Source organism: Perissodus microlepis, chromosome 2 (genome assembly GCF_051167445.1).
Source record: "Perissodus microlepis isolate ML-2025 ecotype Zambia chromosome 2, ASM5116744v1, whole genome shotgun sequence".
NCBI lineage: Eukaryota > Metazoa > Chordata > Actinopteri > Cichliformes > Cichlidae > Perissodus > Perissodus microlepis.
In genome coordinates this window covers 21915604-21930237 of record NC_140462.1, presented here as the reverse complement: position 1 = coordinate 21930237, position 14634 = coordinate 21915604, and the positions used below count along the sequence as shown (strand labels likewise).

Genomic DNA, 14634 nt, shown 5'->3' with positions numbered 1-14634 from the left:
CACCCGAAGCCACGCACCTGCTGCTGATCAGGCCTCGTCGGGGGAGCTACTTAAGAGAGTCTTGGAGCTCCCACCGGCGCGGGATCATTGCTTGAGACTCCACGTTAGTCATCCAGTTTAGGTTTTGTCGTTAAGTGCATGCCTGCCATTGTTTAGTGTCCTGACAGCTGCCGCTATTGTTTCCCGCAGGAGGAGCGTGGAAGGCCTGAAGAGCAGCGAGCACCGGGAGTGCAGACACGGGAGCAGAGAGCACTAGGAGGACACGACACGGGAGTCTGGGGAAAACACGGGGATTTATTGTTGTTTTGTACCACACACTGTAAATAAACGCACTGTTCGCACACAGAGCACTGCGCCTGGGTCCTCCTTCCCTACACCCCCCACGGTCTGCCATGCCAAACCGTGACAGAATGATCCCACCAAGCATGGACCCAGCGGTCTCTGAGGAGAGGCTCAGGAGGGAGGTGATGGACAAGGTTTACCGCCTATGCGAGTTGTGGTGGGAGATGCCCGCGGAAGGTTTGCGTCACGCCGTGGAGAGGCGGCTGCAGGAGACGCTTGTTAAATTCCCCTGGCTGGTGGACTCCCTTAATCCAGTTGTCCTGGACTTCCTGCTTTCCACCCTCCACCTCCACTCTCCTCCTCAGGCTGCTCACCAGCTCGGACAGCTGGTGGATTCACTGCCTGACACGCTGGCCCCGACGTCTACCCGGAAACGACGTTCGCGCCGCCGGCGTTCCTCACCGCAGCCAACTTCCCGGTCATCTCAAGAGCCGGCTGCGGTGAGTAATTCGGACACTTTTTCATTTCTCACCCCATCTGCTTCTTTGCTTTCAGTGGATGGTGACACCGCGGACGCTGCTGTAAGCCAGCCACCAGTGCAGCTAGCGTCGCCTCAGTCAGAGGTCTCCATACCACTCGCGGCTTCACCATCTGCCGTGGCTGTACCACCATTCTCTCGTCTGCCTGCAGCCACCATTCTGCCATCTTTTTCACCGGCTGCTACGTCGCCACCCGGCCCTGCCCTGCCCGAGCAGGAGCTCGGCGAGCCGGTGGAGCCAGCGCCGCTGCCGGAGGAGCTCGGCGAGCCGGTGGAGCCAGCGCCGCTGCCGGAGGAGCTCGGCGAGCCGGAGCGACCGGCGTTGCCAGCAGAGGAGCTCGGCAAGCGGGAGGAGCCTGCGCCACTGCCGGAGGAGCTCGGCGAGCCGGAGCTGGAGATCGGCGAGTGGGAGGAGCTCAGCGAGCCGGAGGAGCCCGCGCCGCAGCCGGGGGAGCTCGGCGAGCCGGAGCTGGAGATCGGCGAGCGGGAGGAGCTCAGCGAGCCTGTGGAGCCCGCGCCGCAGCCGGGGGAGCTCGGCGAGCCGGAGGAGCTCGGCGAGCCGGAGCTGGAGATCGGCGAGCGGGAGGTGCTCAGCGAGCCTGTGGAGCCCGCGCTGCCACCGGAGGAGCTCGGACGTCTGGAGGGACTCGCTCAGCCAGAACTGGAGGTCAGCGAGTCAGAGGGACCTCCACGTCTAGCACGCCCTCCACGCCGCCCACGTCTAGCGCGTCCACGTCAGCGACCGGCGCTTCATAGGCCATGTGCCACTCCTCACTGTTGCTCACCGGAGCAGCGCCGTTGCCGTCGGACCCGGGGCAGACCGCCGGAGGAGCAGCATCATTGCCGTCGGACCCGGGGCAGACCGCCGCCGGAACCGTTTCGCCGCCGCCACCGGACCCGGGGCAGGCCGCCGGAACCGTTTCGCCGCCGCCACCGGACCCGGGGAAGGCCGCCGGAACCGCCGGACCTGTGGCAGGCAGCCGGAGGTCCAGCGCCGCCGCCACTGGCTCAGTGGCAGGCCCCCAGAACCGTTTTTTTGCTGCTGCCGGACCCATGGCCGCCCGCCGGAGCTGCAACGCTGCCCCCACTGGACTCGAGGTCGGCCGCCTGAAGCGTCCTACTGCCGTCACGGGACCCGAGGTAGGCCTCCTAAACTCTTGTGTTGTAATGATGGGCCGCCTGAGACTGTTTTGTGGCGTTTTTCTTTTTTGCTCCGCTGTGGGATGCGCGGTCGGACTTTGGGACTGTGACCTTGGGGGGGTTGTTCTTTTGTGGTTTTTGCTTGTTTCGGTTCTGCCATGCCAAACCGTGACATTAAGACCTTGTATGTGAGGAGCAGGATTTTGAATTCAATTCTGGATTTAACAAGAAGCCAATGAAGGGAAGCCAAAACAGGAGAAATATGCTCTCCCTTTCTAGTCCCTGTCAGTACTCTTGCTGCAGCATTTTGGATTAACTGAAGGCTTTTCAGGGAGTTTTTAGGACTTCCTGATAATAATGAATTGCAGTAGTCCTGAGCTGGGTGTCATCAGCATAGCAGTGAAAATGTATGCTATGCCTTCTGATGATACTGCCTAAGGGAAGCATGTATAATGTAAACAGAATTGGTCCTAGCACTTAACCCTGTGGAACACCATAGTTGACGTTAGTGTGTGAAGAGGACTCTCCATTTACAAGAACGAATTGGAGTCTATTAGATAGATATGATCCAAACCACTGCAGTGCAGTACCTGTAATACCTACAGCATGTTCTAATCGCTCTAATAGAATATTATGGTCAACAGTATCGAACGCTGCACTGAGGTCTAGCAGGACAAGCACAGAGATGAGTCCACTGTCAGAGGCCATAAGAAGATCATTTGTAACCTTCACTAAAGCTGTTTCTGTGCTGTGATGAGCTCTGAAACCTGACTGAAACTCTTCAAATAAGCCATTCCTCTGCAGATGATCAGTTAGCTGTTTGACAACTATTCTTTCAAGGATTTTTGATATGAAAGGAAGGTTGGAGATTGGCCTATAATTAGCTGAGACAGCTGGGTCTAGAGGTGGCTTTTTAAGTAAAGGTTTAACTACAGCCAGCTTGAAGGCCTGTCGTATATAGATGATTATTAGAGATAGGTTGATCATATTTAAGATTGAAGGATTAATTAATGGCAGGACTTCTTGAGCAGTTGAGCTCAAAGCTCTGTTGGAGTAGCGTTCAGGTAGCTGCTCTGCTCAATGTTGCTACAGGGCATTGAAGATGGTAACAGTGGGTGGATTATATTCTTAAACAGCACTTTCAGAAAGGCATCTACTGTGATAAAGTCTACTCTCCACCGCTGTGTAATCAATTATTGTAAATGTAAATGTTATCAGGAAATGATCAGACAGGAGAGGGTTTTCAGGAAACACTGTTAAATGTTCAGTTTCTATGCCATATGTTAAAACAAGATCTAGAGTGTGATTAAAGTGGTGGGGGGGTTCTTTTACATTTTGAGAGAAGCCAATTGAGTCTAATAACAGATTAAATGCCATGTTGAGGCTGTCATTTTTAGCATCTACATGGATGTTAAAATCACCCACAATAATTATTTTATCTGAGCTGAGAACTAAATCAGATAAAAAGTCTAAGAAATCAGACAGAAACTGTGTAAGGCCCATGTGGATGATAGATGATAACAAGCGAGACTGGTTTCTGAGTTTTACAGCTGGGGTGGACAAGGCTAAGCATCAGGCTTTCAAATGAACTAAAAGTCTGTCTTGGTTTTTCGCTGATTAGTAGGCTGGTGTGAAAAATTGCTGCCACACCGCCCCCTCGGTCTGTGCTTTGAGATTTCTGGTAGTTAGAATGACTCGGGGGTGTTGATTCATTTAAACAAACATAATCATCCTGCTGCAACCAGGTTTCTGTAAGGCAGAGTAAATCGATTTGTTGATCAATTATTAAGTATGTAGTAAACAGAGACTTGGAAGAGAGAGACATAATATTTAATAATCCACATTTCACTGTTTTACTCTTCGGTGCAGATGTGGATACTGCATTGTTCTTTCCCATCTGCTCATCAGCCCCTCTCTTTACTCGAGTGTCCAGAAGATATGGCTGCAGGTCTGGTGATACGATTACAAAATTGATCATTGAACTGCGACCTAGGATGTCCTGGTGCCACGTGCACTTATGGACACCCTTATGTTCGAACATGGTGTTTGTTATGGACAAGCTGTGATTTGCACAGAAGTCCAACAACAAAACACCACTTGGATTCAGATCCAGGAGGCCGTTCCTCCCAACCACAGCCCTTCAAGTCTCACTGTCGTTGCCCACATGAGCGTTGAAGTATCGCAGTAGGACAACAGAGACCCTAGGTGGAGCATCCTTAAGCAGCCTGCCCAGGGACTCCAAAAAGGCTGGGTATTCTGACCCGATGTTTGGCGCATAAGCATAGATGACAGCACAGATGTGCTTGGCTGGGCCCCATGGACTAAGGCCCGGCCACCAGAAACTCATCCTCAAGCACCCTCTCTGGGCCTGGCTCCAGGGTGGGGCCCTGGTAACCCTATCACGGGCAGGGTGAACTGTTCTCTTGATTGTACAGTAACAGTTATCAACAAGTATCAACGAGCTTCAGAACTTTATGGTAAATACTGGTTCTTTAATCTGTTCTTTATATGCTTGTATTATGAGGTAAGTTTGCAAGAGCCTAGGTAAATTTTGCAACATTATATTGTATATCAAGTGTTCCAAAGGAATGTGGAAAGGCATGTGTTATGGTTTGATGAGTCAGTGGTTGAATTTTTGGCCATAATTCCACAAACAAAACTCTGTGCTTCATACACATGGTGAAGCATGGTATTGTTCACCATATGTTTTGGGGCTGATTTTCTTCAGCTGGAACTGGGGCTTTGGCCAAAGTGGAGGGAAAGCTGACAATGAAGAGACACTTTCAACAATGTAGCTTCTCTCAGGCAGGGTTTCTTGTATGTTTTTAAGCTAGTTTTCAGAAATAGATCTCAGAGCTTCTTAAAGGACATTTCAATAACCTGCCTTTTGTTCTCTTCTCTGTCAATATGGTCTCGCACTTCTACAATAATACCGAAGTTTCGTTTTTGGGGACTCCAATCTATGACCAATACTGTACCATTGTGTGTTTCAGTATCCAGGTATACTTCTACTGTCATGTTCTTCTACTGCCATATGGAAGCTGTTGCCAGCTTCCAGATGGCATTGCATGGTCGGTCATTGTCTAATTTCTTTATTTAAGGATTTCACCAGCACTATTAACCTCAAACCATGACAGCTCCTCCACCATGTTTTACAGATGGCTGTAGACACAGTAAAACACAATGTACCTCTTTTTATGATTTTCTGCATATATACTGAGGATGATTTGAACCAAAACCAATGATTTTCAACAGTAGATGTAAGTGAAGTCCTATATCAGGTCTTTTCTTAAGGGAATTACTTAAGGATACTGTTCATCTGGTGTAGATAGTTTTTAGTTCTTCATATGTTGTACTTCTTATAAGTACACACTGTGTACTATTGTGGAAAATTAATTTTATGGCTTTCAGACTGTTTTATCTTTAGTGTTTTTATTAGAAATTATGTTTTGCGACAGAAAATATTTGTTTTTTGTGAGAGCCCTGTGAAATTCTGATCAACTCATAGCTCAGTTTTATTTAATTAATTTATTTTATTTGGAAGGGACTGTAAGGAAGAGGACTCCCTTACTAAATTTATTTATATTATATTATCTGTATAGCACTTTAGAGCACACCTTTCACTTTATTAAAAGCACCTTATCAAGCACTTTATTTAGCATGGCACTTTAAGCATGGATTTGCACACACAAGAAGTTTAAATATTTATTGACTATTTATTGGGAATTTTAAAATCAGTTGGTAGCCTTATTTCAGATCCGGCACAGCTGCTCCTCATCAAGGAATGTGGTGGTTGTCTGTCAGGAGAAAAGAATGGTGATTGTGATCAAGGTTTACCAGTAAGGAAAACTAATGCAAATGTGTGTGTGAAATCTAGGGATAAAAGTGGTGCAAATAGGTAGTGATGTGACATTCTGTATCGAGGCCTCGAAGCTTGTGTCGAGTAATGGAGGGGGCGTTTCCGCGATGCGCGTATCGAGGCTTGCTTCATTTATGGGAGGAGCTGAAAATGATGACGTCTGAAGCCTCGCTGCCCGGCTGTACCACGTGACTGGTTCATGAAGTGGTTCGAACTTTGCCGCGAGCTATGACAGCGATACAAACCCCTCAGACTCCATTCAAAATGTAGGTGTTTGATGGAGAGTTGCGGTTAGTGAGAGTTTGGAGACAGTTTGGAGGTTTATGAGAGTGAGGAGAGAAAGTCAGGAGAGAATGGAGCCAGCTAAGAAGAGGAGGATGTCCTCCCCTGTGTGGGAACATTTTGATTTTATTCCTCCCAACAAGGCATGTAAATTTCTACAGAAGATGTATTTTCATAATACTGATGGTGCAATACAATTTATGTTAAGCTGTCTTTACTTTTGTACAAGGTGAAGTGTTTGCTATGTGCCAGGGAGCTGGGATATAACAACAACACCTCATCCATGCTTAGGCACTACAGAGCTTTGCATGAGAATAAGGGGGACACCGATTGTGGAGCAAGACCAGGTGAGCCATCAAATGCCATGATAATATAGCATGCAGTAATGTTACTAAATGATATAACAATATGATACAGCTGTAATAAGTTATGTGTGTGATATTTATATTTGTCCTTTGTTTTTGTTGTCTTTCCTCAGGAGAACCACCTCAAATAGATGAAGACCTGGTTAGCATGGTGATTGAGGACTCCCAGCCATTTAGCACTGTGGAGGACAAAGGTTTTAAAAGATTTGTTAAATCATTAAATCCTAGCTATGTTCTCCCCACTAAAAGGTCATAAAAGCAGTGAAAATTTAGTTTTTACAGAATAAAATGTGGGCAGGACTGAGGCTCAAAGCCTCAGTGTGTAGCTGTCCATACCTCAACGTTACAAAAGCACAACCACTGTCCACACCCCAACCACACCTCACCTCACAGTAAATGATCATTTCCATTTTAAGCATTTCCAAATAATCATTTTCCATACTGCCAGTATAAATATACACAGTATACTGCATCACTACAATATACATGTTTTACACACTCCTTTTGTTGTTGACATTTACAGGCTGTGTGCAAAAGGCCACACTCTTCAAATTCATGCCAACTAATATTTTTACGTCCAGTAGGTGTCCTACTAGAGCAAATGAAGCTTCAAGAAGCTTTGCGCTGGGGTGAATCAATTGGATGAAAAGCTTCAGTGCTTCATGAAGCTTCATCTGCCCATCACTACAAATAGGTGTTTGTAAGACAATGATTACTCACCTTTCTTGCCTGTGTCCTCTTCAAGGTGTTTGGGCAAATGTTTCCCCGGGGGTCCAGACACCATTTAAAGGTTCCGGGAGAGACCATTGGTAAAGAGAGTGTGGTGAATCTTGTTGTGCTTGGGTTTCTGGGTTTTTATAATATTGGGTTTGGTGTAACATTAAAGTGTGAAATATTTATTAATATGTAAATGTGAAAATGTATTTATGTATTTATTTATTCTAATTGATATATTGTATACTGTGGTGGAAGGTTGGGATTTAAGAATTTACCTGAGAGTGGAATAATGGTTTAGTCTGTGACAGCTGAACATATTTAAGGCTGCCAGTTGTCATTAGAGGGTGGATTTTTGTGCTGTGAAGAAGCTCGACAAGTTAATTGTTGTAAGGAGAGCTGTAAAGGAAATAAATGCTTTTTTTGTTCCACTACACTTGCCTTGGTCCATCTCACTGTGTTTCCAGCCGCTAAGGGCCGCCCTGTTACAGGGACCTTTGGAAAAACTGTAAGACAAAACACTTTGTGTCCTCTCATTAAGATCATTATGATTTATTGTTTAATGTTTATCCAGCTTAGCTATTTCAATGATGAGTCCACCCAAGTTTATGTTGGACCCTTGCTATACTTTTTCCCTTCATTTGTCATATTCTGGATTGATAAACGCTGTCAACTTGTCCAGGGTGTACACTACATAAAAAGGTTATGCTAGCAGTGTTCTTATGCAGGTATGGTTATTGTTTTGTTACTTAAGAGTAATGAAGATTTTTATTTTTATTATTTTTATTGTGATAGTTTTGTACTCACTTGTTATTAACTATTGTGGTTACCATTTCTAACCACAGCCCATCAACTCTACACTCTATAATTTGCAAAAAGCCATTATGGATTGCACAAAGCCTGTGATTAACATATAACATACTCTAATATTATATTGTTGAAAAATCCAATAATGGATGTAATTAGTGATGACTGACAAAATAAAAGATATTACTTTTATACATGCCTTAATATCAGTTATTTGAATTTAATGGCTCTCAAGTAAAATACTCAGGATAACAAAATTGTACTAGCAGTGCCCAAAAATAAAAATATTTTGCAATCTCCTTCGGCATAATAGTTTTTTTTTCTCTAACATCATTGCAGACTCATTTGGCAAATTCTAATTTCAGTAGAATCTTGTAATTATACTCTAAATCAATGGTTCATTAAGGGTTTTAGTGCACTACACACATAGCTGCTATTGTTATACTGAGGTTTCCTGCTGAATTTCCCAACCTGAAATACACAAGAAGCACCAGGATCTGATTCAACTCAGCAGGTGAAGCTGGAGATTGTTTGATTGATCACATTGCAGGCTCAGTTGAGAAGAACAACTTTCTGCAGTACAACTCGAATATCTGGCTGATGTAAGAGAATCACAATATTTTAGCCAATAGAGTCTGAAGGAAGCAGCAAACCAATTTCCTAGGGAAACCCTGCACATGTATGCCTCAGGCATATCTTCATTTATATTTTTACTGTCACTGAAACAAAGTGCTGCTCCAGCACTCTAAAATCATATTATCGTGCCTGTGAGCTTTGCGTTAGTGTTTTATTTGATGTCACAGTCAGCAGGTTTTCTTGATTTGTTTAATTCTGTTACACAATTTAAATTGTCTCACTTTTTGAGTGAGTACACAATAAAAACTATTTTTTGAACATATGCACATTTTAGATCAAAGTGTTACGATCAGGTTCATTGTTATTGCTGAGGTACATTGAAACTCTTTAGAAAAAACACAAAATCATGCAAAAAAAATAAAAAATGACATGAGTCTTCACATATTTCCTTAACAGAGTAGATCTCACAAGAAAAACACATTGATGTTTTCGCCTGGGTGACATTTTCCACATTCCAGTGCACTTTTCGAGCTCCTGTTAGTCATTTTCGCTGCAGCCCTGGCATTATGTCATCTTTCTGCTACATGTTTTCTACAAATAATGAGGACATGCACTGTTTCATTGTGGTGTCAAAAATCACATACACCAAGTGGGATTTTTTGATCATAAGGAGAGAACTGTTCACACTGCTGTGACTTATTCTTAACAGTTTCATGACACCTTCCTTATTTTTACCTTCTTAACATATTAAAGCTGATTAGGAACCTACAGTATCTAGCTTAGGCTTAGCCTAGATGGGTGATTGAGGTGGATGTCTCAGGTATAGTTAACCTCTTAACATCCACTAGGTTATATATTTTTTTAAATTATTATTATTATTAGCAGTCCTTTATATATATATATAGGTAAAAAATCTCATTGAGATTAAAAATCTAATTTCCTTAGAAAGACATCATTGGCAGCAAATGTCAGGTTAACTGTGAGTTATCCATGGTTAGGCATATGCTCAGGTTTTGGTTAACATCTGCTTTTTGCCTATATCAAACTTGCAAATGGAAATGCTTTACAGAAAAAGTGGAATGCCAAAATGACGTGATTTGTTTCTTCAGTTTCAGGGCTCAGTCATTAGATTCAGGTCACACTGAAAAGCACATTAAGTCCATTTATCTTAAATGATATCAAACTCAGAGTCAGGAGGAGGGACTACCCAGGGCATTGACTCAGGCTTGAAGAATCATTAGCCAAAGAGCATCCAGTTTCACAGGATATATTTTATCCTATCCATGGTCACCAATGGACACCTGATTGGTCACCTGATTGATGTGAAGATGCTATTGCTTCTCCGAAACCTTCCTATACATATTCTTTTCTGAATTACGTATCAATACCAACCTTTTGGATCATTTGATCCATAAGTGTAGGTGAGCAAAGATTTCTTCTCTTCTAGGCTAAAGGTACATTATTGCCATATACTGGGCACAGGGTTGGAGGAGAACACAATTTTTTCACTCAGTTTTCTTTATTTATTTCTCACACTTTACTACCTTTTCAGACCACAGAGTGGCAGTAGAGGTTTGTTAAATTGTCTAAACATGAAGTAAAGCTATAAAACCATCTCCAATACATTTTGCAGCATTGCAGTCTAACCTGCATTCGCTCCCTCTCCCAGTCTCTCTTCTCTCTCCCTCTTTGTGTACTTTTTTCTTACTTGTTTCTCATGTTGACCACATACAATACATCTTCCTCTCTGGAGCAAACCACTTTATATACAACATAGCTATCTGGTCACCAGCACTTAGATGCCACAGTAGTCTGCAACTTTAATATGGAGTGGCATTTGAATATAGATGGCGTGTACTGTATGACTGTGTGTGTTTGTGTGTGTGTGTGTTGTAACATGCTCTATCTCACTCTTCCTGCTGCAGTTTCCTCCTTGTCATATATCATGTCCAGCCTGGCTCCTAGCCATTGCAGTATCTATACTCTATTAAGTAAACAGTCAGGGCAGTGCTTAGCAGCACAGCGTATGCTGCATGATGCCAGCACAATGTGTGCAGTTTCACACCCACCCATTCGTTCCCTTTCCCCACTACTTAGACAGCATTTCCAACTGTGTCTGTACCCATATATTATGTCTACATCCTTTTTACAAGAAGCAGAATCTACTAAAGTAGAGTATAAAGACCACCTGTTAGCAAGCAGCTTTACAACCTCATGCTATATGAAGACTTTACTAAAACAATCATGGGAAAGGGAATCAATTTACCCAAAGTACACTCTGCAGTACTAAACATACATTAGTGTAAAATGTTGTTAATTAAAAAAAGAGATTCAAAGTTCCCCAAATTGACCAATGCTATCACAATTATGAAGAAACAAGTTCTATGACATTGTCCAAAACATCTACACATTGTGTTAAAGAGAGACAGTACCCCCCAATATTAAAACAGGGCCTGGCTGTACTTTCCTGTAATATGAATATTCCACAATATGGTGCAGTGAAACAATGTGGCGTTTATGTATTTTATGTATTGTTAAAATTGGCAAGGTTCAGTTACAAGTACTTTACAAGTACTTTTAAACATGATGCAAGGACATAATATTCATTTATAGTCACTGCTATAAACGATGCACACTAGCACTTGAGAGGCCTCAGCTACAGTTTTACATGTACACAAAGTTTAAAGACAGTGGGGGACAATGGGAGGCAGGGCCTTCAGTTACAAGTTGCAAAAAAACTGCCATTGGAATAAAGAGAATGCATTTGCTCGTCACAGTGGTGGAATACAGATGTTTGCAGACCTAACACACAGTAATCCTGTTTCTCAAAAACTAATTTCATTCACCTGATTCAAAAAGAGTTAATGTTCCTGGACGTAATCCAGTATAAGATATGAGCATGTTAACAGTAAGTCTTTGTTTTCCATTCTTTGAAAAGTTGGTAAATTTTTATGATGTATTGTGCTCTAGTTTTATTGTTCCACTTCTCTTATCCAGTGTTGCTCAGTTGAAAGACTTTAAGACCAAAGGAAAGTAGAATTTATATCTGAGTGTTGTGTTGATTTTGATAATCATTCAGGCATCAAACGGATTATACTTATAATATATATATATATATATGTATATATATATATATATATATGTATATGTATATATACTTGTAATATGTTTTAGACAATAATATCTGTTTTCTTTAATTCATTCTTTTCAAAGGTGACATTTGTGCCACTTTTAAAGTTTTTACAACCAGAATGACTCATGGGAAAGTTCAACAATCACAAATTAAGCTGCTGATGATGTGAGCACGCAGGTGTTTGATGCTAATCAGCAATAATCACCTTTTAGTGTAGCTACCACTTTTCCAAAATCGCCCCCAAATGCACACACACACACACACACACACACACACACACACACACACACACACACACACACACACACCTGTTTGCCTATTTGCACACCACAGAGTTGAATTCATTTATGCTGACACATCATTCAATTAGACCAAAATAGAGGACACTGAGTCAGAGCTTTCCAGAAATGATCTGTAACAACAAGAGACGCTTTCTACTGGAAAGTTAAAAGACTGAAAGAAAGAGTTCTGCTGCCCTGTAGCACAAAATGTCAATAATATACAGCGTTTTCACAGGTCTGAATTATTGATTAGTGTCAAGGACTTTACCTGCAACAGCTCGGGGTTAAGGATTCTGCCGTTCACAACTCACATTATACAGAAAGTTATTTTAATAGTGTATTAAAGTCCTTTCTGTTTTATCAACTGTGTCTAAGTGGGGGTGCAGTACTTGTTTAAATCAGTGGCTGTTCTACACCTCTGAGAACATCTAAGTAGCAGAATATTATGGAACAGTCCAGCTCAGAAGAAATGAATGCATGAACTCTGAGACAGAATGTTTCTAATTTCAGTGATATTGTACAGATGAAAACAGCATTCCTGCATATTTTTGATCAGGATATGTCCTTTAATGTATGAAAACAACAAATGACTCCCAGGTTCCTCACTGGGGACCAAAGAAATGCCATCCCGTTACTTACTCTAGACATCCAGATTTAATGTAAGATCTTTAGGGAACAATATGCAGAGATCTGAGTTTTGTCTGAATTTAGGATGCCTTTACATTTTTAAGACATATCTTTTCTTTGAGAAGACAACACTACAGCAACCAGTTTTATGGAACTCAATGAGAATCTCATACACCCCATGGGCCTGGCCAGTGGAGAGTGGCTTTTTCACTACTTCACTGACATCAGTCACAGTGGGCAATTAATTACCAGACTCTGTTTTCACTGTAGAAGGTGTGTCATTGGGGTTGAGTAGTTCCTTGAAGTATTACTTCTACCACATGGTGGAATTATTTCCTCAGCACTCTGTCCCCACTGTATACAATGTAAGCAGCATGCTGGTTCCCCTTACTGATGTTGTAGTGTGGCTGGTTAGGGTGTTGCCTGTTTTTCTTTGTTCCTCTAACCTTTTTTTTGTAGGCGTCAGGTAGAGTTGCTGGGCTGGCTCCTCTTGCTGGATCCATCCTTGAGAGGAGTTTCCCCACAGTTCCTTCCTTCCTGCATGTGCTTCACATTTAATAATCCAGCGATGGGTATATCAAGGTCGCAGGAGTTCTTTGCCAAATCATCATCACCATTATGAATGTTAAGCTACTTTTGCTGCCTGTTTTTACACACTAGTTGCCTGCTTCCACCTCTCTTGGAAACTTTGCTGCCTTTGAAACACAATCACCTTCTGGCTGTGGAAACCTCCAGCAAAGCTTTCCCACTTCATCCCCGTTCACTGGAGCCTGTCAAAGGAAAGACTCATCTGCACCAGCCTGCCCACTCTGTGCATGTTGCTCTCACTTCTAGTTTGCCACCAGCCACCCACAGACCCTCTCTATGACTCCATTCTGCTGCAACACTGACACACTTTATCAAACTCCTCTCTGTAAACAATATTCCTCTTCTGGACTTCTTATCACTTCCTCTCTCTTCTGTGGCAGGGAAGACACTGTTGGCACCTCCAACTTACTAGTTTTTCACAGTTCACCGTTTGGAGTAAATATTTGGCACGTTTAAGATGTTTATTGACAGTCTCCTCTTTGGGTCCAGTATTTTCAGCATTATGAAACCTGAATCACCAGACAGTTTGACAGTATTGTCTCAAGGTCCTCCAAAACTCTTGATCCATGGCCTCACTGAATTCTATCCACACCCAAATGTTTGCTTCATCTACTGCTAGGACTGCAGTCCATTTAGCCTGTTGGTACCCGTCAGCTGTCTCCAGAGCCCCATAAGTCAAACAAGCATGATAGGACTCCTCCTTCACCTTGACAGCTACCATCACTTCCCCAAAACCAGATGCCTATCATCTGGTTTTGGGGTCACTGCCAAGATAGGGACCAATCAACTTGCCCCCACAGCTCTATGCAGCAGCTTTGGCAATTGACTTGCAGAACACTCAGACTCAGTGTCCCCAGCCTCCCTCAGAATGCTGTCAAAGGACTATTGAAGGTAGGAATTGAAGATCTCATAGACCAGGGTCTCTGAAAGATGCCTACCTAATTTGAGCTAACTCCTTCACTGTGTTTTAATCCAGTGGTCCCCAACCTTTTTTGCACCACGGACCGGTTTATGCCCGACATTATTTTCACGGACCGGCCTTTAAGGTGTCGCGGATAAATACAACAAAATAAAACTAGTAAGATTTATTCATAACACACGTGAAAAGACCCAGGAAAACCGAGCTAACGATAAAAACGATAACAAAATAACGCTGAAAACTGATAAAAACCCTGAAAACCATACATTTCACACCTGAGCCTCAACTCTCGCGGCCCGGTACCAAACAACTCACGGACCGGTACTGGTCCGAGGCCCGGGGGTTGGGTACCGCTGTTTTAATCTACATGTGTAAAATAGCTCACCTGTCTGTCCCTTTTAGATTAAAAGAATAATTTGTTGTTTATGACACATTGTTCATGGTTTGGTCTTATCCCAGATGATACAATACTTGAACAGAGACAAAACTATAGGGAGTGAGTATTTGTAATGTGTTTGTTCTC

The 14634-nt window shown here is 43.0% G+C and overlaps 1 protein-coding gene across 1 annotated transcript; it reads left to right on the top strand.

The window, feature by feature from the left end:
- The first annotated feature begins 330 nt into the window (after positions 1 to 330).
- LOC146392738 (uncharacterized) lies at positions 331 to 1931 on the top strand. Its single transcript, XM_084952287.1, has one exon. It carries the CDS (start codon positions 393 to 395, stop codon positions 1929 to 1931), a length of 1539 nt encoding a protein of 512 aa, XP_084808413.1. The 5' UTR covers positions 331 to 392.
- Positions 1932 to 14634: the final 12703 nt, after the last annotated feature.

What these genes read in the sequence shown, in the direction of transcription:
- LOC146392738 (XM_084952287.1), top strand. Translation starts at nt 393, where the DNA reads ATGCCAAACCGTGACAGAATGATCCCACCAAGCATGGACCCAGCGGTC.